This window comes from Bos grunniens, chromosome 7 (assembly GCF_055505025.1).
Source record: "Bos grunniens cultivar Pamir isolate PY7600 chromosome 7, Bosgru_T2T1.0, whole genome shotgun sequence".
In the NCBI taxonomy this organism is placed as follows: Eukaryota; Metazoa; Chordata; class Mammalia; order Artiodactyla; family Bovidae; genus Bos; species Bos grunniens.
The window spans coordinates 25,068,966-25,096,038 of record NC_141171.1 but is presented as its reverse complement, the minus strand read 5'-3'; the positions used below and the strand labels follow the sequence as shown (position 1 = coordinate 25,096,038).

Below are 27,073 nucleotides of genomic sequence, written 5' to 3'. Positions count from 1 at the left end.
ATAATTTAAAGAAGTAGAAAAGAAGCATTTAGTGAGTATCAAAAGAGATAAAAGTGTAATTTTTAAAAGTAAAGAAATAGATTCAAAGCTGGTATTAATTGCTCTGATATTTGAAACTTAAATAAGGTACAAACTGTTTTTATAAATATGTTCTTTGGGATTGTGAAGGTCTTATTGACACTTTAGAAATTCATGTGAATTGTGAACAAATATAATTGGTGGAATAATAAGTGCTGATATTATCAAGTACTACATTCTTTATGATTAGTTTTCTCAGTGGATTGCACTGGTTCCATTAAAAATTTGCTATTAATATTAAACATTTTTGGTGAAGCTGAGTCATTCCTAAGTAATTATGTAGTAGGAATACAATGAAGCTTGACTTCATTGTAATTTTCTAATATATTAAAGTCCCTGTCAGACTGTTATAATGCATAATACAGGAAGTTATGATTGTCTCTAGTTTATTTGGAAAAACTTCTGATTTTTTTTTTTCAGTTTGGAAATGGAAGAAAAAAAAGTACCTATGAATTCTAGTCTTTTATCATTCATTTGCATATTGTTTCATTATGTAACAGGCAATCAGAAAAAAATTAGACCAATAATTGTTTCATAATTATATGAGGAAATTTGATAAGTGTGTCTCTCAAAAATTTAAACCTATTGGAGGCTTACAGTTACCCTCTCAGAAAGAAGTCAGCCTCTAAACAGAGGTAGGATGTTATAACCACAAGAAAAAGATAAAGTAGCAGCACAAAGTTCCTGTGACCCAAATGTCCTTCTTGTGTGCTGTGTTTCCTATTTATTTAAATGCATGAAGGGAGGTGTGTCCCATAAATGGCTCCAAAGCAAATAATATAAAAAATTTGGTGGCAGTTCAATTGAGAGACATCCACATAAAAGTTGTAGACTGACTTCTCCTTTTCTATGCCCAGTAATTATAACTGGGAAGGAACAAACATGAAATCGAAAGAAATAAAACTTGAAAAAAAAGAAGGAAGAAATAGAATCTAAATAAAAAACTGCTAAAAAAAATATGGATGAATATCAAAATAAGTCCCCCCAAATAGCCAGAAAATGTTTAGAAAAATGATTTCCCATGGTTCAAAAACTTGTAATTATATTCTGTTTAAAAATAAGAGCTCAAAGGAAAGTGCAGGAAAGGCATAAATCAACCAAAGGAGTTGAATAGTAGCCATGCTCAACCCAAAGGAGAAAAATATAAGGGAAAAATGAAAATGTTACAGAGCTAAACATCACACTGAAGGACTTAAAAATAAATAAGACTGTAAACACTACTAGGGAGCAAGATGGATGGGATTAAGGAGTCACACAAACAATATAAAGAATAAGCAAATAATAATATAAAATACATGAAAAAGATAAAATGAAAACATAGACAATGATCTGACATGTGCTTAATTTGTGTTCCTACAGAAAAAAAAAAAAAAAAAAAACTCAAAGTGAAAAAAACTACTTGAAACCTAATAGAAGAAAACTTCCTGAAAATAAAGATTTGAATGTTTAGCAAAAAGAGCACATATTTCAGGGTGGAATATATGGTACAGAATGATTATCAGAAAATATTTTCCAGTGAAATTACTAAATATAAATTGAAGAACCATAAGCAGATGCTAAGGCAGAAAAAGCAAAAGATGTACAAAGTAGAGGGTGAAGATATGAAATGGCTCAGGCATCTTTCAAATGAAAACATCACACCCAGTTCCCCCCCGAAAGGGAAAGTAATGTTTTCAGCTAAGAATGCTAGTTTAATGAAGTTGTCCTGCAAATCCAAATGCAACAAAATGGCATCCTCAAACTTGTAAGAAATCAGAGAATGTAATTCCTATGTACTTACAGGAATATACTACTGCTTTATATTCACTGAATGAAAAATTCTGGTGAACATGAAGATAAAGCAGTCTTTAGAAATGAAGGAACCACCTTCTATTAAAAGGTTCGATTGAATCCAATTAAATGTAGAAGATTTAAAACTCTGAATTACATTTGTAGATGGAATGGAAATGTAAATCCTGACAATATAGAAATATTCATGACTAACAAAAATGGGAATTGGGTGGGAAGAAAGAAGAAGGTATAAGTGCTAATTATCTTCATCTTTCATGGTGGTAAATCCATAGATACAAAAAGTAAAGTATGAGATTTGGTAAAAAGGCTTCTTTCCTTCACATTTATATAAACATTTTTATTGTCTTAAAGTAAGCATCTTTTGAGCTTTCCTGGTGGCTCAGAGAGTAAAGAATCTGCCTGCAATACAGAAGACCCAAGTTCTATCCCTGGGTTGGGAAGGTCCCCTGGAGAAGGACATGGAAACCCACTCCAGTATTCTTGCCTGGAGAATCCCATGGAGGAAGGAGCCTGGAGGGCTGCAGTCCATAGGGTTGCAAAGAGTCAGACAGGACTGAGCAACTAACACTTTCACTTTCAAGCATCTTTTAGAGACTAGGAAATTTATCCAACTGTGAAGTTAGAAAAAAATTCACAGAGGACAATCTTCACACCTGACTTCAGTTGCAGTTGGGGGTCCCTAAGACCGCCTTTAATAATTTTTGATAATTCACTACAGAAAACTCATCAAAAGTTGATATAATAGTTATATGTATTTCCAGGTCAGGAAGCTTACCCAGTCTTGATGTCCAGAGTTTTTTGGGGGAGTGGGGGTTCTCAGTCATTTAAATCTAGTTGGCTGCTTCTGTAATCAGCCTCCATCTCCCGTCCTTCAGGAAGTCAAGATGTGTGACTACAAACCTCTGTCCTACATAACATTATTGACCTGGCTCAGAGACCCACTCTCAACAGTGTAGTTACTATCTGGCTGCCCAAGGCCCTTAGGCAAGTAAAAATAGTACTATCCATCGTGATATTGCAAGGACTTAAGAGATTATCCCATCGCTCTGGGTTGTCCCAGTGCACTGGCTTTGAGTGCCCTGTTTCATGCATCGAACTTGGACAGGTGATCTATTTCACTTATCAGATTAGATCAGATCAGTCGCTCAGTCGTGTCTGACTCTTTGCGACCCCATGAATCGCAGCATTCCAGGCCTCCCTGTCCATCACCAACTCTTGGAGTTCACTCAGACTCACATCCATCGAGTCAGTGATGCCATCCAGCCATCTCATCCTCTGTCGTCCCCTTCTCCTCCTGTCCCCAATCCCTCCCAGCATCAGAGTCTTTTCCAATGAGTCAACTCTGCGCATGAGGTGGCCAAAATACTGGAGTTTCAGCTTTAGCATCATTCCTTCCAAAGAAATCCCAGGACTGATCTTCAGAATGGACTGGTTGGATCTCCTTGCAGTCCAAGGGACTCTCAAGAGTCTTCTCCAACACCACAGTTCAAAAGCATCAATTCTTCGGCGCTCAGCCTTCTTCACAGTCCAACTCTCACATCCATACACGACCACTGGAAAAACCATAGCCTTAACTAGACGGACCTTTGTTGGCAAAGTAATGTCTCTGCTTTTGAATATGCTGTCTAGGTTGGTCATAACTTTCCTTCCAAGGAGTACCAGCTTAGTTTTGTTGATTTTTGTTATAGTCTCCTTTGTTTCTTTTTCATTTATTTCTGCCTTAATTTTTATGATTTCTTTCCTTCTACTAACCCCAGGGATCTTCATTTCTTCTTTTTCTAGTTGCTTTAGGTGTAAAGTTAGGTTATTTATTTGATTTTTCTCTTGTTTCTTGAGGTAAGCTTGTAATGCTATGAACCTTCCCCTTAGCACTGTTTTTACTGAATCCCATAGGTTTGGGGTTGTTATGTTTTCATTTTCATTTGTTTCTATGCATATTTGATTACCTTTTTGATTTCTTCCATGATTATTTGGTTATTCAGAAGCATGTTATCTAGCCTTCATATATTTGTATTTTTAATAGTTTTTTCCTGTAGCTGACATGTAATCTTACCACATTGTGATCAGCAAAGATGCTTGAAATGATTTCAGTTTTTTTGAATTTAATAAGGTTAGATTTATGGCCCAGGATGTGATCTATCCTGGAGAACATTCTGTATGCACTTGAGAAAAAGGTGAAATTCATTGTTTTGTGGTGAAATGTCCTATAGATATCAATTAGGGCTAACTGGTCCATTGTATCATTTAAAGTTTGTGTTTCCTTGCTAATTTTCTATTTGCTTGATCTATTCATAGGTGTGAGTGGGGTATTAAAGTCTCCCTTTATTATTGTGTTACTGTTAATTTCCCCTTTCATACTTGTCGGCATTTGCCTTACATATTGCAGTGCTCCTATGTTGGGTGCATATATATTTATAATTGTTATATTTTCTTCTTGGATTGATCCTTTGATCATTATGTAGGCAATCTTTTCATCACTTTTATTTCAAAGTCTATTTTATCTGATATGAGTATTGCTACTCCTACTTTGTTTTGGTCTCCATTTGCATGAAATATCTTTTTCCAGCCCTTCACTTTCAGTCTATATGTGTCCCTTGGTTTGAGGTGGGTCTCTTGTAGACAACATATATAGGGGTCTTGTTTTTGTATCCATTCAGCCAGTCTTTGTCTTTTGGTTGGGGCATTCAACCCATTTACTTTTAAGGTAATTATTGATAGTTCAGTTCAGTTCATTTCAGTTGCTCAGTCATGTCCAACTCTTTGTGACCCCATGAATCTCAGCATGCCAGGCCTCCCTGTCCATCACCAACTCCAGGAGTTTACCCAGACTCACGTCCATCGAGTCAGTGATGCCATCCAGCCATCTCATCCTCTGTCGTCCCCTTCTCCTCCTGCCCCCAGTCCCTCCCAGCATCAGGGTCTTTTCCAATGAGTCAACTCTTCGCATGAGGTGGCCAAAGTACTGGAATTTCAGCTTTAGCATCATTTATGATCCTATTACCATTTACTTTGTTGTTTTGGGTTTGAGTTTATAAACCTTTTCTGTATTTCCTATCTAGATAAGATCATTTAGCATTTGTTGAAGAGCTGGTTTGGTGGTGCTGAATTCTCTCAGCTTTTGTTTGTCTGTAAAGCTTTTGATTTCTCCTTCATATTTGAATGAGATCCTCACTGGGTATAGTAATCTGGGTTGTAGATTTTTCTCTTTCATCACTTTAAGTATGTCCTGACATTCCCTTCTGGCCTGAAGAGTTTCTATTGAAAGATCATCTGTTATCCTTATGGGAATCCCTTTGTGTGTTGTTTGTTGCTTTTTCCTTGCTGCTTTTAATACTTGCTCTTTGTGTTTGATCTTTATTAATTTGATTAATATGTGTCTTGGGGTGTTTCACCTTGAGCTGATCCTGTTTGGGACTCTCTGGGTTTCTTGGGTTTGAGTGGCTATTTTCTTCCCCATTTTAGGGAAAGTGAAAGTGAAATGAAGTGAAAGTGAAAGTCGCTCAGTTGTGTCCAACTCTTTGTGATGGAATTCTCCAGATCAAAATACTGGAGTGGGTAGCCTTTCTCTTCTCCAGGGGATCTTCCCAACCCAGGTCTCCCACATTGCAGGTGGATTCTTTACCAGCTAAACCACAAGGGAAGCCCAAGAATATTGGAATGGGTAGCCTATCCCTTCTCCAGCAGATCTTCCTGCTCCAGGAATTGAACCAGGGTTTCCTGCATTGCAGGAGGATCCTTTACCAACAGATTTTTGAGGGAAGCCCCTGTTTTAGAGAAAATACTTGATGAGATAATAGTTGAAAAAAAATTTTTTAGGGAAATTTTCAACTATTATCACTTCAAGTATTTTCTCATGCCCTTTCTTTTTATCTTCTTTTTCTGGGACTCCTGTGATTCAAATGTTGGGGTGTTTAACATTGTCCCAGAAGTCTCTGAGGTTGTCCTTATTTCTTTTCATTCTTTTTTCTTTTTCCCTCTCTGCTTCATTTATTTCCACCATTCTACCTTCCACCTCACTTATCCTGTCTTCTGCCTCAGTTATCCTAATATTGGTTCCCTCCAGAGTGCTTTTGATCCCAGTTATTGCATTATTCATATTGATTTACTCTTCATTATTTCTTCTAGGTTCTTGTTAAACATTTCTTGCATCTTCTCAATCCTTGTCTCAAATCTATTTATCTGTAACTTCATTTTGTTTTCAAGATTTGGGATCATCTTTACTGTCATTATTCTGAATTCTTTTTCAGGTAGAATCCCTATCTCCTCCTCTTTTGTTTGGTTTGGTGGGCATTTATCATGTTCCTTTCTCTGCTGAATATTTCTTTGCCTTTTTATTTTGTTTAGATTGCTGTGTTTGGGGTGGCCTTTCTGTAGGCTGGAAGTTTGTGGTTCCTCTTTATTTTGGAGCCTGCTCCCTTTGGTGGGGTTGGACTAGTGGCTTCTCAAGGTTTCTTGGTTAGGGGAGCTTGCATCTGTTTTCAGGTGGGTGGAGCTGGATCTCTTCTCTCTGGAGTGCAATGAAGTGTCCAGTAGTGAGTTTTTGGGTGTCTGGGTTTGGTATGGCTTTGAGCTGCCTGTCTTTTAATGCTCAGGGCTGTATTTCCTGTTTTCTGGAGAATTAGCATGTATGTCTTGCTCTGGAACTTGTTGGCTCTTGGGTGGAGCTTGGTTTCAGTATATGTATGGAGGCTTTTGGATGAGCTCTTGTCTATTACTATTCCCTGGAATCAGGAGTTCTCTGATGTTCTCAAGTTTTGAGGTTAAGCCTCCAGCCTCTGGTTTTCAGTCTTATTCTTACAGTAGCCTCAAGACTTCTCTACCCATATAACACAGATGATAAAACATCTAGGTTGATGGTGAAACAATTCTGTTCTCCACAGTGAGGGATACTCAGATATTCACGGAGGACCAGGAGGAGAAGTTAGTTAGTTAGTTCAGTCGCTCAGTTATGTCTGACTCTTTGTGACCCCATGAATCGCAGCATGTCAGGCCTTCCTGTCCATCACCAACTCCCAGAGTTTACCCAAACTCATGTCCATCAGTTGGTGATGCCATCCAGCCATCTCATCCTCTGTCATCCCCTTCTCCTCCTGCCCCCAATCCCTCCCAGCATCAGGTTCTTTTTCAATGAGTCAACTCTTCGCATGAGGTGGCCAAAGTATTGGAGTTTCAGCCTCAGCATCAGTCCTTCCAATGAACACCCAGGACTGATCTCCTTTAAGATGGACTTATTGGATCTCCAGAGGGGGAGTCAAAAGGGGAGAGAGCAATCTAGCCAATAATCAATTCCCTATGTGCTCTCCACAGTCTGGAACACCCAGAGAGATTCATAGAGTTACATGGAGAAGAGAAGAAGAAGAAGGGTGATAGAGGTGATTAGGAGGAAAAGAGCGGGGAGTCAAAAGGGGAGCGACCAATCTAACCAGTGGTCAATTCCCTAAGTGTTCTCCACAGCCCAGAACACCCAGAGAGATTCACAGAGTTAAGTAGAGAAGAGAAGGGGGAGGGAGGAGATAGAGGTGATCTAGGGGAGAAAAGGAAGAGTCAAAAGGGGAGAGAGCAATCAAGCCAGTAATCACACCCCTAAGTGAGAATGGATACTGAAGATAAGATTCTTAAAGGTACAAAATTGGTAACAAATACCAAAAAGCAAAGAATAAAAATCTAGAGTTTAGACCCTCAAGAATACAATATTAAAAATACAAAACAAAATCAATCACAAAAATTATAAAAAATATATACATGAAATTTGCTTTAAAAATAGGATCTTTTTTTGTAAGGTAAGAGTAGGTTATAAAAATGAAAATTAAAGAAGTAATAAAGAACTTAAATTAAAAAATTTTTTTAAGTCGTAATAGTAAAAGTATATCTAGGAATTTCTCTGGAGCTGTTGTGGGCAGTGTGGGGTCAGTTCAGTTTCAGATAATTCCTTGTTCCAGCTTGTCCTTGTTCTTAAGGTCTATAGGCCCCCTCCAATGCTTGCTACTGCTGCTACTGCTAAGTCAATTCAGTCGTGTCCGACTCTGACTCTGTGAGATCCCTGAGACGGCAGCCCACCAGGCTCCCCCATCCCTGGGATTCTCCAGTCAAGAACACTGGAGTGGGTTGCCATTTCCTTCTCTGATGCATGAAAGTGAAAAGTGAAAGTGAAGTCGCTCAGTCGTGTCTGACTCTTAGCGACCCCATGAACTGTAGCCCACCAGGCTCCTCCGTCCATGGGATTTTCCAGGCAAGAGTACTGGAGTTGGATGCCATTGCCTTCTCCACCTCCAATGCTTAGTCAATGTTAACTGCAGGGTTTTAATCTGTTGCACCTGTCACTTCCAGAGTGGTTCCCTCTTCTTTGTTTATTTTGGCTTCCTCTGTTCGAAAATCTTTTGGTGTCTAATTTCCGGTGTCTGAGGGGGTGAGGGTGGTCTCTTATTTAGGTTCATTTGTTCACTTGTGTTGTGGGGAGGGAGGAACACTGCAAACAAATATCACTGGCATGTGTGGGGAGTGCTCACAGTGGATGGACCACACTGGGTTTGCCCCAGCACACAGCGGCATATGCTTTCCAGGTCTACACTGATCAGGCTCCAGGGTGCTCTGCAGGGCACTGTCCACAGCGGGCCCTGCATTTCACGTACTTCCCAGGTCAAAGCTGCTCAGGTTCAGGTTCTCAGGTACTCCTCAAGGGCACAGACTCAGTTGGGCGTGCATTTTGTGCCCTTCCCAGGTCTGAGCAGCTCAGATGACCAGGTGCTTGGTGAGCGCACTATCCCAGGTAGGCTGTACATCTTAATCACCTCCCCGGCCCTGGCCGCTTGGTTTCCCGGCTGTGCTGTGAGAGCATCATCTCAGGTGCACCATGTATGTCCTCTGAGGAGCTGATATCAAGCTGTGACCCTTCTGGCAGATGTCAACCATCCAAGATCCCAGGAAGACATGGTTAGCAACTGAGAGCCTGCTCACAGTTTGGTGGAAGATGCTGATCTCTGGGTCTCTGGAGCTGAGATTGGAGCAGCCCCTTGCCTTCAAGCTCTGGCTGTCGCTTGCATGCTTCTCTGCCTCCGGCAGCGGGGAGGGACCTGCACGCAGCCGGCTTGCTCTCCTTTGGTGTTTGCTCAATCCTTTGTTAGTGCTCGGGCCAGGCTGTGAGTTAGAGCCTTTTTCAGGTCAAATTCTCTCTCTCTCTTTTGTTTTCCCTCTCTGGAAATCCCACAGTTTGGGCTGCTATCTCACATTAGCTCCCTCAGATTATCCTCAGGGCATTCAGGCCTGGTCCTTACCGTAAGAACTGATAATGCCACCCACACCCCCCTGTCCAGCCCCTGCTCGCTGGTGGCAGATGCGAGCGTCTGGGCTACTTCTCTGCTGGGAGTGCGGTTAGACGCCTATTCTGTGGGCTTTTTTTTTTTTTTCTTTCCTCTTGGTTATGTTGCCCTCTGAGATGCCAAAACTCCCCACAGACCCGCCTCTGAGAGGGTTTCCTGCTGTTTGGAAATTTCTCCTTCACGACTCCCTCCCCAGGTCGGGTCTCCATCCCTAACTCTTATGTCCCTCTTTTTGTCTTTTATATTTTGTCCTTCCTCCTTTTGAAGAGAATGGGCTGCCTTTCTGGGTGCCTAGTGTCCTCCGCCAGCATTCAGAAGTTGTTTTGTGGAAGTTGCTCAGCATTCAAATGATCTTTTAATGAATTTGTGGGGGAGAAAGTGAACTCCCCATCCTATTCCTCTGCTGTTTTGGGACTCTCCCTCACAAATGATTATTTTTTAAATATAACTCTGTGAACCAATCAGAACTATGCTGTTGCACCTAGAAATACGTATTCATAATGGCCCAACTCTATATAATATTACATGTTACTATATATAAATATACAACAGATGGGAAGTTTATATTTGTGTGTGTAGGATAAATGAGCTTGTAATGTACAGGTTTAGGCAATGTAGTATAATGTTGAGGCCAAACATCCCAAATTGGAATCACTGTACCTAGGGACTTAATTCTAGCTCTGCCACTACGTGACTTTTTGACTTTGACAAGTCACTTTCTCTGGATTCAAAGTATACTCATGTATTAATAGAGGAAATAATTTTTGTGTTCCCTTTCCAACTTCTGAATTTACAAATTTGAATATGCAGAAGCATACAGGTGTGGGAACTCTAAGGCCAGTGTGCACAGCCACGCAGGTGAGTGCCACACAGTTCTGGGGACCCATTGCCTAGACAGTTACAAATGAGATCCCCTGCAGCCGTGTTCTAGACAGGCATACCTTTTCCTATACCTACACCTGTATGTATACATTCAGGAGATATTAAAATGTGGTATCTACTTTTTATTTTTGTTGTTACCATTTTTGTAACCTCTGGGACCTCTTGAAGATAAAGAAAAAAAAAGTAGAAATCCTTTTAGCTGAGACTTAATACTGGCTACTTCTAGAAGATGCTATGATATGTTTAAATTTCATTTGTATTATAAAATTACTTGATTTCTGACCATCAAGTCCCCTGTATCCAATAAGGAGTGCACTGACAGTGATTTGATGCAGAATGAATCTTACTCATGCATGTGGTTGCTAAATTAATCTCAAAGAAATAAAGTTAAAGCTGATATTACCAGTTTGCTGGGCAAATTTTTCAAGATATAAAGCATGCTAAAACAGGTAAAACAGGAGAGAGAAAGATGGGTAATAAACAAAGTTCTGTTCTTGTTTGGCCAAAATGACAAATGCAATTCTGGAGTTTCTGGAATCTTTCTTCTTACCAGTTATTAGGAAGCGGCCAGTCTCTTGTTATGCCAATTAAAGATGAAAACCAACAAGATGCAAGCTTGCATTGGAACAAGAATCTTTATGTCTAGAGTAACAATATATTTTGCTTTGCTGTCTCTTTCATTGGTCCCCATCTTAAAACAGGATAATATTAACTTCTACCTCATAGTGTGTTTAATGATTAAACTAAAAGCTCTTTGCACAGTGACTGGAAAACAGTAAGTACTCAGTTACTATTGTTTGCTCTCCTTTGTATTTAATTGAAATTCATTAGCTCATTTGAATTGTGATTGTGGTCACATGTTGATTATCCAGAGATAGTGGTGTTTAGTCTTTGATAGTAAATAGTATTATTACATTGAGCTCATTGATCTTATCCATCTTTTCTCCTTTGTTCTATGTTAGTTTCTCTCTTCTTCCTCAGGCTCCTCCTTCTCTCTTGCTCTCTTTTATTTGTCCTTCCTAGTTTTTGTTTGTTTGTTTGTTTTTTGTTCTTTAATTTATTACCTTCGTTTTAGTTTACTGTGTGCTGGTTCAAATAAGATTGCTTTTTTAATTGATTGGGAAAACCTCAATTTTCTTATGTATGACATGAGGGAGTTGGATTGAACCAACTTACAGTTCTCTCCCACGCTCAGATTTTGAGGCTCTGTGAATCTGTATGATATGGTAATATGAATGTTACAGGAGCAGAGGAGAAGGAAATATGGAGAGTCAAGGAGAGATGTCCAACTAGCTTGTTTCCTGGGGTGATAAGTGTGTTCCAAAAAATTCCCATCCTACACAATAGCGTGCAGAAGTGCTGAGGGTTAAAGACATTAGGGTGAAAGACTGGGGAAAAGGCCAAGGTAAATGACAAAAACAGTACTTTTAAGGCATCTAATCCCTTCTCAGAGGATGATAAGTTAAAATATACAGCAAAATCCTCGCATTCACATAGTATCTATTTTGTTGTTTAGTCACTAAATTGTGTCTGACTCTTTTTGCAACCCTATGGACTATAGCCTGCCAGGCTACTCTGTCCATGGGATTTCCCAGGCAAGAATACTACAATGAGTTGCCATTTCCTTCTCCAGGAGATCTTCCCAGTTTACATTTTAGTTCTATTAAAATTTCCATTTCAAAGGATGTTTTGAAAGATTGCAAAAAAGAGAAGGCAAGAAAGTGGTCCTCTTAACTGTATGTGATTTAGTGCACAGATTACTTCCTGGTATTCATTCAAGATTAAAACTAGTAAAACTTTTCTAAGGTAATATGCAACATAAAAGAAGTGAAAGTGAATGCCAGTACAGGAGTGCTGGTTACTAACAACTTCAATTTTGATTTTGAAATATTCATTTAATTTTTTTTACCAGGAAAGCTTACTTGTCTTTAGTAAATCCACATTCTAATTCTGTATTTCAATTGTTCTTGTTGTTGTTCAGTCTCTCAGTAATGACTGACTCTTTGCCACCCCATGGACTGCAGCACGCCAGGCTTCCCTGTCTTTCACTAATCTCCTGAAGCTTGCTCAAACTCATGTCCATTGAGTCGGTGATGCCATTGAACCATCTCATCCTCTGTCATCCCTTTCTTCTGCTTTCAATCTTTCCCAGCATCAGGGTTTAAAGTTCAGTCAATTGACACAAACAGTATTTTAACTGACTGAACTTTAAATCTCCTACCAGTGGATGTTACTGCACAAATAAATTACTAAATTTTGTTTTTGTTTAATTTTGCTTTTGCAGCTTTTTTTCACTTTTCACTTGATAAAGTATGATTTTCAGAAAGATGAACCCATTAGAGATGAACAGGGCTGGTGCAGTGATGTGAAAAAAGGTAAGGTTATTGTATTTGAAGATGCCTCTTCAGGTAAATTTTCTGAATTTCTCTTTAGTTACTGAATTTAGAAAAGAAAGAGTCGTTATTTATGATATGTATTTGGATTTTTAGTGCAAGAAGAATGGTTTAATTGTTAAAAGTTAGAGGCCCCATGTGGGTCACTCAGATGGTAATTACAAAAATCTTCAAGTGATTACTGTTGGGCTTAAAGTTTTCTTAATCCACCACTCCTACAGTCGCATATGTCTAATGTCCTATGTCATCAAGATATAAAAATGAATGGCACTTTATAATTCTATGTACAGAGGAAAGCAAGACAGACTTGGATTTAAATCTGGGCTCTCACACTTAGAAACTGTCCAACTTTGGGCAAATCACTTAACTCATCAAAGTCTCATTTTCTTTATATGTGGGATAGTAGTGACAATATTTTTTCATTAGGTTGCTGTTGACAGCTAAATGAGATGATGTTTGCAGAGCCCCGTGGAAGGCCTGGCATGTAGCTTGTTACCTCCCTCCCTATCTCTTCGTCATCCAGCTCCTCCTTCTCCAAGCTAGTCTTTCTTATAGTTTTGGGTTAGAAAATTTTTAATCAAAGCAAGTGCCCCAATTAACTAGCAGCTGCATATAATCAAGGTGGAAAATTAAATGTAGAGATGTGCCCTTAAAATTGCTTTGAGATCCAGTCTGAGAAAATCAGGCCAAAGTTACTTTTTATTGCCTCATAATGTTTCAACTGCATTTCAGAAGATGACTTCAAATATGGAGATAAAGTTCATAGACCTGTTCCCTGCCTCCCCTCCGCCCCACACTACCTGAAAGATTGGACAAAAAGATGAGCCTTATCTATTAAAAAGCAAATACTCCATTCCTCTGAATTTCAAGTCTAAGAGCATTTATCAAATGTTTTTTTCTAATTCAACTCCACAGACAGTGTCTAAGGGAAAAGTCATTTCTGAGGAGACTGAAAAGACCTTTGTTTATCCCCACTTTTCTAGTGTGTTTTATTTATTATATGTATCATAATATGTGATATTGGAACTTGGATCCCCAAACTGCTTATGAAATCTCAGGGTTTTTTAGAAGCAGATTGTCACCAAATATCCACTTTATAATTTTGCAGTTCTTGAAAAGGATTGCTCAGTTTTTTTCCCATTAAAGCATTGTGTCTTTCTCTGTGCTTTCACTGCAGTGAGGCATGGGTTTTATCGCTCCCTAGTCAGGGAACCAAGATCCCATATGCCACGCAGTGTGGCCCCTCCAAAACAAAATCATTGTGTCTTTCATAAATTATTCCTAAGAGGGAAAGATAAGAATACACTCTAACCTTTTTAAGCATTTGCAGTAATTAATTTGTCAGGTAAGGAACTATCACCTGTGTCCTGAAGAAGAAAAAGAAAAAAATATAAATTTTAAGGAAAATATAAGAGGCTTAGAAAATTCTGAAATGTATATAGGAAATGTAGATTGATGGAATAAGCAAGGGGGGAGAACCTTTGGAGTCAGATGAAAGTGAAAGTAAAAGTTGCTCAGTCGTATCCGACTCTTTGCGACCGCATGGACTTTACAGTCCATGGAATTCTCCAGGCCAGAATACTGGAGTGGGTAGCCTTTCCCTTCTCCAGGGGATGGGATAGAACCCAGGTTTCCCACATTGCAGGTGGATTTTTTACCAGCTGAGCCACCAGGAAAGCCCAAGGATACTGGAGTGGGTAGCCTATCCCTTCTCCAGCGGATCTTCCCAACCCAGGAATTGAACTGGGGTCTCCTGCATTGCAGGTGGATTCTTTACCAACTGAGCTGTCAGGGAAGCCCTGGAGTCAGATGGAGGGAAGCATGGAGTCAGATGGAGGTGGTTGAAAAAAACTTCAACATTTGGCAGCTATGTGAAAGTGAAAGTCACTCAGTTGTGTCCAACTCTTTGGGACCCCATGAGCTATACAGTCCATGGAATTCTCCAGGCCAGAATACTGGAGTGGGTAGCCTTTCCCTTCTCCAGGGGATCTTCCCAACCCAGGGATCGAACCCAGGTCTCCCACATTGCAGGTGGATTTTTTTACCATCTAAGCCACAAGGGAAGCCCAAGAATACTGGAGTGGGTAGCCTATCCCTTCTCCAGCAGATCTTCCCAACCCAGAAGTTGAACCAGGGTCTCCTGCATTGCAGGAAGATTCTTTACCAACTGAGCTATTTTTTTCCCCTCAGTTTCTTCACCTGTAAAATGAAGATAATAAGAGGGCCTGACTCAATAGGTTTCTGATGAGACTGAGATGGAATACATATGTAAAGTGCTCAGAATAGTGACTGGTACCCAGAAAGTGCTCCTACAGTGTACCGATGGCAGTGATGATGATGATGATGATGGTATTGGTGATGACACTGACAGTGAGGGGTCGCTGCTGAAGCAGGGCAGGCGAGTTTCAGCAAATGGCTTGTGTGCCCTGGGAACCCTCAATGTCCAGAAGGAGTGAAAGCAGTAAGAGTTGGAAAGAGTGTTAAAATAACAGAAACTACTTTAGAGTGTGCTGGAATATAGCCTCATCAGACGCATCACACAGATGTTAACTGTCTTCACAGTGGCCAGAGTAAGTCATTGGCCTTGAAATCTTCTGGGGAAGTGATTGCTGGTCTCCTTTGTCTTCTACTATTAGACGTAGCTTTTTACCTTTCTGAATGCTGAGCAATATCTTGATTAATTTGACTATACCTGATTAAAAATTATTTTAGATAATGTGTCTAAATATAAGTAAAACCAAAAAAATTCATGGCTTATCTCCTGTCTTTTGAGGATTTCCAGAGGAATAAACATTTTCTTAAACTTTTAATAGCATATCAATTAAGTCAAATCTAATATTATACAGAAAGATCATAGAGACTTGAATTTGAGTTCTAGGCCCCTTCCTTTCTATCTGTTGAATTTTACTAATATACTTCACTCTTTTGGGCCCTAGCACCTTCCCTGTGAAATAGGGATTATATTGATCAACTTCAAAGAATCTCTCTGAAAAAGTAATGACAGTTGCATTTCTCATGGGGCTTGCTCCATAGTAAGTGCCCAATAAATAAATATTGCCATCATCATAATCTTATTTAAAATTATATTTTAGTTGTTATTTATATTATGGCCATTATTATTGGTGTTAGAATCTATGTATTCCAAAAACATAGCCATTAGTGTATCCACTCAGGATGTAAAATAAATTTAAAATTACTTTTTTTACATTCTATTTCCTTTTTGTTAGCTTTTCCAGAGTTATTTATATTTTGGTAGTCTGTAAAAGGGTGTGCTAGACTTAGGCACCCAGAGTAATTGATGTCAAATATTATAAAAATAAGTTCAGAGGAAGGAAGGATAAGCTACACTGGATGTATTTGTCACATGTAACAAGGTCCACACATAGTGTGTGGAATAATACTTTTAATCACATCATTGAAAATGCCTCTTTCTCAGGGGAACCCGGACTTCTCATTTCTCAAGTGAATGAAAAGAATCCCTTCTTTGGCTATGCTGGGAATAAGAAGCAGACAGAAAAGAAACTGCTTTGTGATGTTTTTAAGAAAGGAGATGTTTACTTTAACACAGGAGATTTAATGGTCCAAGACCAGGAGGATTTCCTTTATTTTTGGGACCGGATTGGAGACACTTTCAGGTATGGAATAGCATTGGTTGCAAAGCTTGGTTTTCGATTGTGAACACTGCTCTGAGGGAGGCTCTGTAGAAACACTATACACCACCTGCTCTCTACCTTCAGGGCACAGAGTGCTTTTATCTCAGTAATGGCTCCCGGTTTAAAAATTCACTGCCCATCTGTTTCTAGATTGAAACATATGTTACATTTTGATGTCATTTTTATAATTAACTTAGTGAATCACTTGGATCACTTGGGTCCAAATCAGTGACTTCTTTTTTTTTTTAAGAATATAATACAGGCAGACTGATGTGAAGTCTAAATTGTAGGGTTAAAACAGAAAAACAGTCAAATACTGTCTAATTCTTGACTTCATGGCAAAAATAAAGAAACAGCAAAATTTATCTTTCTTATAAGTTTTTTTAATTCTTTATCTTAGGCTTATTAATTTATTTTGCTTTCTAATCAATGACTGTAGAACAGTGGACGACCAGATTATAGACAGTCCAGAAACATCCTTTTTCCTCACCTTCTTTGTGTCACGTTAGAAGGGCATCTTATGCAAAATCATTTTTAAAAAAATATTCATTTGTATGCATTAAAAGAGCCAAAGAGGTTAATCCCTAGAAATTAAAGAGGTGCAATAAACTGAAAGACTCTAACTTTCCTTTCAGGTTTTCTATCATTATAGATAGAGAATGCTTTGTACAAGCAGAGAGATTTGTAGTTATTTTTATGGCATTTAAAAGAAAACATTTTACAGTAAGCAATTTATACCAATAAGACAACAGATAAAGTAATTTTAACTGAGAAACAGATACTGATTTTGCTGACTTACAAAGTTCTTCCTTAGAAATGTCTTTCATTTTGAAAACTGCCATTATTTTTGGTAATTAGGTGCCTACACAGAGCCAAATGCAGGGCACTGAAACTTAAAACTGGGTGCCTCGTTCTTAACATATAGGGGTACTAACTGGAACTTGTTTTTTTTTAGGTGGAAAGGGGAAAATGTAGCAACCACAGAGGTTGGTGCTATCATTGGGATGCTGGATTTCATACAGGAAGCAAATGTCTATGGTGTGGTTGTGCCAGGTATGAATAGATGTCAGGTTTGGGAGGGATTCTTAGAATGAAATGAAACTTTTCTTTCATTTGCAACAATCTTGCTAATTGAACATTTCATTTTTCACATATTAAGATGTCTTAGTTTGGGCTGGCAAAGTGATGTCATAACCCCAAGCTAGCAAACTGCATGGTCACACCTGGGGAATGGTACCAATTGCATTTTAATGTATGTGTATATTTTTAAGCAAGATCTTTTGAAAACTATGGTCAAGTTATTTAGTGCTAGAAATAGTTACAGCTTTTCAGTGGCCTATTATTTTTCTCTTGATGATGAGAAAAATGACTAGAATTTATACATACCACAATGTGTAATGACTAGATGACTAGGGTTTATACATACCACTAAACAGGAACATGTTCTAATTTAAATGTTTAATAACATTGACTTGTAGTTAAGTTGAATCTTTTTCAGAAATTATTTTAAAATCTGTTTGGCCTCAACTTTATAAATATATATATGAATATTGTCTCATTTTGGTGAAAATGGCAAAGAGAAGTAACCAACTTGAAATTTGGATGTGCAGGGGATACTGGTGGTGGGGATGTTTGGATAGAGCAGCAAAAAAAAAAAAGTCTGTTTAATAGTCTCTGGGTCCTGGGGAAATGCTACAAGAAATTCTGAACCCCTGGGGAAAAAGATGGGATGTTAAGCAGTAAGCAATTTGTGGATTTAGTCATGGAAATATTAGTCTCTAGTTTCTTGTTTTTTTTCATTGATACTTAACATGACAAAAAATATATATATATTTGTCTTTAAAATGTTTCCTGTTAATATTTCATATTAATAGTAATGGCATACAAATTATGAGTAATTTATTGTGTTTTCTATTCCATCTATTTCATTTTTGAAGTGTAGGTAATTAAACATAGATTCTGCACTTTCTCTTTCCTAAATCATTTCTAGAGAGTAAATCATAAGCTCAAGACCCACTCATTCATGCTACTGTTGCATTGTTATTAATGTAATAGATGTAATGTCTATATTTGTAACAGTGTATAATGAACAGGATTTTTTTAAAATTCACCTACTGCTTGTAAAACTAACTCTATTACAAACTTTTTTTTCAGGTTATGAAGGAAAAGCAGGAATGGCTTCTATTACTTTAAAACCAAACATGTCTTTAGACTTGGAAAAAGTTTATGAGCAAGTTGTTAAATTTTTACCAGCTTACGCTCGTCCACAGTTTTTAAGAATGCAGGTAATTTTACCTACCCCTAAAATTTAAGACCAGGAATTTACAAGATAGTTTAATTACAAAATAATACTTACCACTTAGACAATATGTTCATTTTGTTTTTATTAGAAAATTTCAAGAACAATGAAAAGTATTAGGATGCTAATTTATGCCATATTTGAAGCCTAATTACAGACAGTTCAGTTCAGTTCAGTTCAGTTGCTCAGTCATGTCCGACTCTTTGTGACCCCGTGAATCACAGCACGCCAGGCCTCCCTGTCCATCACCAACTCCCGGAGTTCATTCAGACTCAAGTCCGTTGAGTCAGTGATGCCATCCAGCCATCTCATCCTCTGTCGTCCCTTCTCCTCCTGCCCCCAATCCTTCCCAGCATCAGGGTCTTGCACAATAAAATGCTAGCATCTTTGCCCTTGTCCTATTTGTTGCCCTCCTCCTCTTCAATCTGGATAAACGATGGTCCCCATGATGGTGGCAAGACAAACCCACATCTTACACATGCTTTTGTGCTTTGTGAAGATATTTGATGCTGTATACCTAAAATTAGATTCCACCAGGCCGCCTCAGAGTATCTGCAGAATGTGTGTAGACCCTCAAGGCAATTGGCTTTAAGCAATTTTGCTTTTAATTTTTATCCTCATTCTGTCCAGTCTCCCTCAGTGACTATATATCTTCTGGGAATTCTGAACTCATTTGTTTTGAAAGGTGTGTGTGTGTGTTAGCCGCTTACTCGTGTCCAGCTCTTTGTGACCCCATGGACTGTAGCCTACCAGGCTCCCCTATCCATGGGATTCTCCAGGCAAGAATACTGGAGTGGCTTGCTATTTCCTTCTCCAGGGGATCTTCCTGACCCAGTGATCAAACCTGGGTCTCCTGCATTGCAGACAGATTCTTTACCATCTGAGAGAGAAGTCCTTTGCGAGATGGGCCCTCTCTTGTTAGGTTGCTGGAGAAATGTCCAGTAAAATTTACTCAGCTACTAGGTAACTTTGCAAGCTCATTTATTCAGCCATTTATTCATATAATATTGTGCCTCAAAAATAACTTCCCAAAACTAGTCCTCAACATCTCTTAACATCAGTTCGGTTACTCAGTTGTATCTGACTTTTTGCAACCCCATGGACTGCAGCATGCCAGGCTTCTCTGTCCATCACCAACTCCTGGAGCCTACTCAAACTCATGTCCATTGCATCAGTGGTGCCATCCAACCATCTCATCCTGTTGTCCCCCTCTCCTCCCGCCATCAATCTTTCCCAGCATCAGGGTCTTTTCCAATGAGTTGGTTCTTCGCATCTGGTGGCCAAAGTATTGGAGTTTCAGCTTCAGCAACAGTCCTCCCCTTGAACACCCAGGACTGATCTCCTTTAGGATGGACTAGCTGGATTTCCTTGCAGAGACTCTGAAGAGTCTTCTCCAGCACCACAGTTCAAAAGCATCAATTCTTTGCACTTAGCTGTCTTTATAGTCCAAGTCTCACATCCATACATGACTACTAGCAAAACCATAACTTTGACTAGACAGACCTTTGTTGGTAAAGTAATGTCTCTGCTTTTTAATAAGCTGTCTAGGTTGCTCAGAGCTTTTTTTCCAAGAAGCAAGCATCTTTTAATTTCATGGCTGCAGTCACCATCTGCAGTGATTTTGGAGCCCCCCCAAAATAATTCTGTCACTGTTTCCATTATTTCCCCATCTATTTGCCATGAAGTGATGAGACCAGATGCCATGATCTTGGTTTTCTGAATGTTGAGTTTTAAGCCAACTTTTTCACTCTCTTCTTTCACTTTCAAGAGGCTCTTGAGTTCTTCGCTTTGTGCCATAAGGGTGGTGTCATCTGAGTATCTGAGGTTATTGATAGTTCTCCCAGCAATCTTAATTCCAGCTTGTGCTTCATCCAGCCCAGCATTTTGCGTGATGTACTCTGTATATAAATTAAATAAGCAGGGTGACAATATACAGCCTTGATGTACTCCTTTCCTGATTTGGAATCAATCTGTTGTTCCATGTCTGGTTCTAACTGTTTCTTCTTGACCTGCATACAGATTTCTCAGGAGGAGCGTCAGGTGGTGTTGTATTTCCATCTCTTTAAGAATTTTCCACAGTTTGTTGTGATCCACACAATCAAAGGCTTTGGCAAAGTTAGCAATGCAAAAGTAAATGTTTTTCTGGAATTCTTGCTTTTTCGATGATCCAGCAGATGTTGGCAATTTGATCTCTGGTTCCTCTGCCTTTTCTAAAACCAGCTTGAACATCTGGAAGTTCATGATTCACGTACTATTGAAGTCTGGCTTAGAGAATTTTGAGCATTACTTTGCTAGCATGTGAAATGAATGCAATTGTGCAGTAGTTTGAGCATTCTTGGGCATTGCTCTTCTTTGGAATCGAAATGAAAACTGACCTTTTCCAGTCTTGTGGCCACTGCTGAGTTTTCCAGATTTGCTGGCATATTGAGTATAGTACTTTCACGGCATCATCTTTTAGGATTTGAAATAGCTCAACTATTTCTTATCTTAACATAATCATGTAGAATTTTACTGGGTATATGTGTCATATCACTGTTAGATCCCTAATAGAGCAACAGCTGACTTAATATTGTTTTTTTAAAATATTTGCTGAGTGATCGCTGTGGCCAAGTCACTGCTTGGTCAATGAGATGTACCATCTAAACTGTCACAGATACATCTCCATTGACATCATATTTTAAGAGCTTTTACATATATTATCTCAGATTATTTTTATAACAATGCTCTGAAATGATAAATGTAGTCCAAAGTGCAAGTCGCTCAGTCATGTCTGACTCTTTGCGACCCCATGGACTTTACAGTCCATGGAATTCTCCAGTCATTATGAAAAAGAAGTAACACATTTTTAATTGAAATTTTTGAAATAATTGTAGATTCACATGCATGTGTAAAAATCAATACAGAAAAATCATCTGTGCCTTTTACTTAGCTTCCTCTAATGGTACCATTTTTCATAATGATTATTGAATATTGATAATGATACAGTCCACTCATCTTATTAAAATTTCCTTTGTTTTTACTTGTACTCATTTGTGTGTATGTGTGTATCATTCCATACATTTTTATAACCTTTATGGCTTGTATCAATTACCATAGTCAAGATGTGAACAATTCCACTACCACAATGCTCCCTCTTGTTACCCTCTTATAATTCCACCCAGCTCTCTTCTGTCCCTCCCATCTTGCCCCAGAAGAATATATTTTAATGGAGTAGAAAGTTGATGGATCAAATAATATTTTAAACATGTACCTCCAAGGGCAACTTAAAATTCACGATCGTTAATCAGAAGAAATATTTTGGGCACAAGACTCCTCCAAAGATTAAATCAGTCTTGTACAAATTTAGAAGATATTTTAGAATCATTAAACACCTAAAACACATGATCCATGAGTTTTATGTTTATTATAGTATTTGATATAATGTCATGCATAGTGCATGATAGTTGGCAGCACAATTATTTAATAAATAAATAAATAATTTAATAAATAAATTAATAAATGATCTGATCTAAGTAATGCAAAAGTATAAGTTACATCTGGCAAAATGAATAGGATGACTATCTTATTAAAATTTTATTTAGCACATATTTTAAAAGGATCTTTTTGCCAATGAATGTACAAAAAATTTTTAAATGTGATATTACTCATTATGGCCAAGATGCAGTTAAACCGGTCCTTTCAGTCTGCTTGTGGAAGAACAAATTGCTATCATCACTCTAGAAAACAATTTGGTAAATGTGTGATCACACTCTTAGAATCTGCATATATTTTGATTTTGTAATTTCAGTTCCAAAAATTTACTCTTAGGACATAACTAAAGATGCACAAATGTTATGTATAAAATGTTATTCTTTATAGTAGTAAATTTTTTTTTCTGTTCTCTTTAAGTTCAATAACAAGTGTAAGGTTAATTAGCATATTATAATTAGAGGAACTCTTATGAAACCATTAAATTGTGATATTTTGATGAAAATTACCTAATCTGGAGAAAAATATCTAGTATAATGTTTTTGTTATTTTTTAAAAAAAGGCAGAACATCAAATTTTATGTAGTGAACTTCTAGTTTTCTAAAAGAGAAAAAATAATATATGTTTCTACACAGTTACATCTAATTCTGTGATGACAGTGCAGGATAGGGGACGAGATTAGAGAAGAAGGTTCAAAGAGAAGTAGATTTAGTAGAATTAGCTCATCAGATCAGATCAGTGGCTTAGTCATGTCCAACTCTTTGCAACCCCATGAATCGCAGCACACCAGGCCTCCCTGTCCATCACCAACTCCCGGAGTTCACTCAGACTCACGTCCATCGAGTCAGTGATGCTCATAAGGATGTGTAAAAATGGCCAAACTACTCATAGAACCTGTGAGTTATATGGACCCTACATGTTATCTGACTTAAAACAAGGTTGCTTCTTTATGCCTGAAACTACCACACAGATCCTTTAAAGTCCTTGTCGCCTTTAAATTCCTTAAAGCAAAGATTCGTAAGCTTTCTAGATCCATAGCACCTTAGTAATTATTTCATAGCACTCTTGGGTCAAAACCTACAGCCTCCCTGTGGCGTCTGTCTGCAATGCGGAAGACCCAAGTTCAGTCCCTGGGTTGGGAAGATCCCCTGGAGAAGGAAATGGCAACCCACTCCAGTATTCTTGCCTGGAAAATCCCATGGACGGAGGAACCTAGTGGGCTACAGTCTATAGGGTCGCAAAGAGTTGGACATGACTGAGCGACTTCACTTGGGTCAAAAGAAATACCTAAGCATTCATTTATTCAGTAGTTAGGACAAAGTAAAATAAATATTTAGGTCTAATAAATTAGTTGCTATTTTTAAAGATAATGCATATAAGTGGAAAGAAAATGCTTTTATTTCATATTTAAATAATCAGATGTATTAAGGAGATGTTACGTTGGGTATTACACAGCTCCTCAAATTTTGGAGTTACATTATATTGAACAGGACCAGACTAATTCCATACTCCACATTGATTTTTGGTTATGCTTGCTTTTTATGATAGCAACCACTGAAAACCCTATTTCCCAGAGACATGGCATGATGGGAAAAAATGTATCACAAACTAATATTGAAACTGTGAACTGTGAACTGTGAACCTCGAGCCAGTAGTTTTCTATGTGATATCAGATGTCACTGGATTTACCTTGAAAAATTTAAATATCCCATGGAGACCCTGGCAATTCACTGAGGTACCATGAAGCACCTCGGTGTATAGTTTGGGAACCCAAGTTTTAGATTATTTCTTATACTCTCTGGTTCTTGCAGGATTATTCCTTGTGGAATAGATTGCTGTCTTTTGTAACTTTTATCTCCTTACAGTCTAGAAGCATTCTTTGTACATGATATTGTATTGATGTTGGACTGGAGAGATAAATCTATATGTTTTAGACATGTTTGTCATCAGTTGTAATCAATTAGTAACTATATTCATATTTCTTATATATTGAATGAAGTTTACAGGAAAATCAAGGTAAAGATTTAAGTGTTCTAAAGGGCACTTAGAATTAAAAAATCTAAAAACTTTTAGTGTTAAATTATTAGTAGTAAAAATAGAGATGCTTACTGGACATAAAAATGTTATAATTAAATATTATGCTCTGTATTGTTGAATATTTTATTTGTATATTATAGGTAATGTTAAATGATTCCACTAATCCAGGTCATTGCTTTATAGGAAAAGATGGAAGCAACAGGAACATTCAAACTACAGAAGTTTCAGTTGGTGGAAGAAGGATTTAGTCCATTGAAAATTTCTGACCCACTTTACTTCATGGATAACTTGAAAAAATCATATATTCCCTTGACCAAAGAAATTTATGATCAGATAATATTAGGGAAGATTAAACTTTAAGATGTTTTTATATATGGGATTTTCATATGCTGCTTAGGAGGAATGAGAGGAGAGTGATTCTTTAATATGAAAAGGGGAACTGACATTAATTATGCATGTGCTGTATTTCCTTAATATGAAACCATTTTTCCTTAAGTAATAATTTACATTTGTCTCAATTGATAACAAACTTCAGTTGATTATTCCTTTTATCTATTTGGGGATCCAGTGCATAAGTAAATATCTGCCTTAAAGTTTTTAAATAATAAATAAGTGGTTAACAATTTAGACACATGCTAAAAATGTACATATTAATATTTAAAATCTAGTTTTGAGTGAAGGGTTGAATTTTACTCAAATATTTGATTTTTATGTGCCCTGTCTTACAACTCAATAAAGCTATCCTTATTGTGAGTTTTGAGGTTTTGTTTTGATGTTTTTAATTGTAAATTTTCATTCAAAGGAAGGTAACTGACTAAATGCATGCATTCCTGTATCCCCTTTCCTAAATTCACATGAAGAGGCTAGAAGAAATGTAAAAATATGAAACAATAAAGCAGGAAAACTGGTAAGCCCCAAGCATTTAGGAATTTGGGGAAGATATATAAATGGGATCAAGTTGATGCTAAAATCCAACAGAGCTATTCTGGTGGCGGTTTAGTTGCTAAGTCATGTCCAGCTCTTGCGACCCCCACAAACTGAGCCCACTAGGCTCCTCTGTCCATGGGATTTTCCAGGCAAGAATACTGGAGTGGGTTGCCATTTCCTTCTCCAGGGGATCTTCTGGACCCAGGAATCAAACCCAGGTCTCCTGCAATGCAGGAGTCCTGCATTGCAGGCAGATTCTTTACTGACTGAGCTATGAGGTAAACCCTCAACAGAGCTATAGAAACCACTAACAGTACAGGGAAATGATAGACTAGAATAGGACCCATGTGTTAACACCAAGATCAGATGCATAAAGGCTTGAATGTGAACAGGTTTTCTGAGTAGTTAACCAGGAAATGTATCACAAGAGTTGTGTAATAATCACAGTGGTACTTATCTCCATCTGAAAGCACCAGGCTCCAGTGTTTGCCTGAAGCCAAAAGCAGGTGAAAGACTCTCTTATCAAAATAAGCTAACTTCCTCAGGAGTGGGTGGTGGAGCTGGTCTTAAAATACTGTATAGCACAGGGAACTCTGCTCAGTGTTATGTGGCAGCTTGTATGGGAGGGGTGTTAGGGGGAGAATGAATACTTGTACATGTATGGCTGAGTCCCTTTGCTGTCCACTTGTAACTCTCGCAACATGTTAATCAGCTAAACTCCAGTACAAAACGAAGTTAAAAAAGAAGAAGAAGAAGAAAAAAAGCAGGCCTAGCAGGCAACTCCTTTGCCCATAAACCTAATTCTGTGTACAACCAGAAGGAAAGTTAGCTTTGCATTCTGTTGCTTCCCCATGCTAAACGTTTATTTTGGCTGGAAGAGAAGTTGCAGATAGTTCCTTTTTGGCATTGTTAGAAAAATGTATATATTATAAAGGTAAAATATTTTTTTAATGTAAAGATTAATCATAAGTAGCATATAAACAAAGGTCACACTTTCTAATGATTTAATGAAAGAGAAAATAATGTCAACTTTGAAAAAATCCATAATTTTAAGAGAAAAATTTTAAATCAGTAGGAATAGAAAAAGTTAAATAAATCTAAGGGTATCCATGCTCTTACTATGTAAATGAAAATGGATTATTGTCTTTATTAAAAATTTATTAAGTAAATGAAATTTTATTTAATTTTTGTATTGGTTATCTGACTGTTATTTACCTTTCCCATTAAAAAACTGTTTTGCTTTTATGTTTATATTTTTAACTTTAGATTAAAATGCTATAACTTTGAATGAATTTTTTTTATACTAATTCATAGCTCCTTAAAATCTTTGAAGACTAGATTGAGAGACAAGATGGTGGAGTAGAAGAACATGAGCTCTCCTCTTCTTGTAGAAACACCAAAATACAACTAACTGCTGACTAACCATCAACAAAAAAACAGTGGGATCTACCAAAAAAGATGTCCTGCATCCAAAGACAAAGAATAAGCCACAACAAGATGGAAGGAGAGGTGCAACCATGATAAAATCAAATCCCATACATGCCATGTGAGCAACCCACAAACTGGAAAATAATTATTACACAGAAGTTTTCCCACAAGATTAAAAGCTCTGATCCCTACAGCAGGCTTCCTGTACTGGGAGTGGTGGGGGGCAAGGAGTGGTCTGTCAATGGGAGGAGGAACCCCCAGAGGATCTGGCTCTGGTGGTCAGTGGAGTTGGAGCTCAGGAATTCCACAGGACAGGGGGAAACAAAACACTCTTGGAAGATGCATACAAAGTCTCATGCACACCAAAGCCCAGGGGAAAAAGCAGCAACTTCATAAGAAACTGGAGCATTCCTATCTGCTAGTATTGGAGGATCTTCTGAGAAGGTGCAGGTTGGAGGGTGGCATGGGGGGCGGGTGCAGTTCACTGCTGGGACAAAGACAGTGGCAGCAATAATTCTGGAGAGTACTCATTAGTGTGAATCCTTTTGAAGATCATCATTTTCTTATCAAGATGTAATGCCACACAGCAGTCTGTAGGCTCCAGTGTTGGGACTCGTCAGGTTAAATAACCAATAGGGAGAGAACACAGCCCTACCCATCAGCAAACAGGTTGCTTAAAGTCTTCATCAGCACTCAGCTACTCAATAAATAAGCTCCCTGACACAGCCCTGCCCACCAGTGGGACAAGACCCAACTTCACCCACCACTGGGCTGTAACCAGTCCCTCCCACCAGGAAACCT

General features: G+C 38.1%; 1 protein-coding gene across 3 annotated transcripts in view; it reads left to right on the top strand.

Moving 5' to 3' along the window:
* Nucleotides 1-24,670, top strand: part of SLC27A6 (solute carrier family 27 member 6) — a 411,258-nt gene extending 386,588 nt beyond the window's left edge. For 2 of the 3 annotated variants that reach the window (XM_086410493.1, XM_086410492.1), the window contains 5 exons: nucleotides 12,352-12,442; nucleotides 15,897-16,095; nucleotides 17,069-17,166; nucleotides 18,268-18,398; nucleotides 24,101-24,670. In XM_086410493.1, coding sequence (XP_086266619.1) covers nucleotides 12,352-12,442; nucleotides 15,897-16,095; nucleotides 17,069-17,166; nucleotides 18,268-18,398; nucleotides 24,101-24,277 — 696 coding nt within the window. In that variant the 3' untranslated portion in view covers nucleotides 24,278-24,670. Of the gene's footprint in view, nucleotides 1-8,587; nucleotides 8,727-12,351; nucleotides 12,443-15,896; nucleotides 16,096-17,068; nucleotides 17,167-18,267; nucleotides 18,399-24,100 lie in introns of those variants that run through there. The other variant, XM_086410494.1, reaches the window with a different exon arrangement.
* The last annotated feature ends 2,403 nt before the right edge of the window (nucleotides 24,671-27,073 follow it).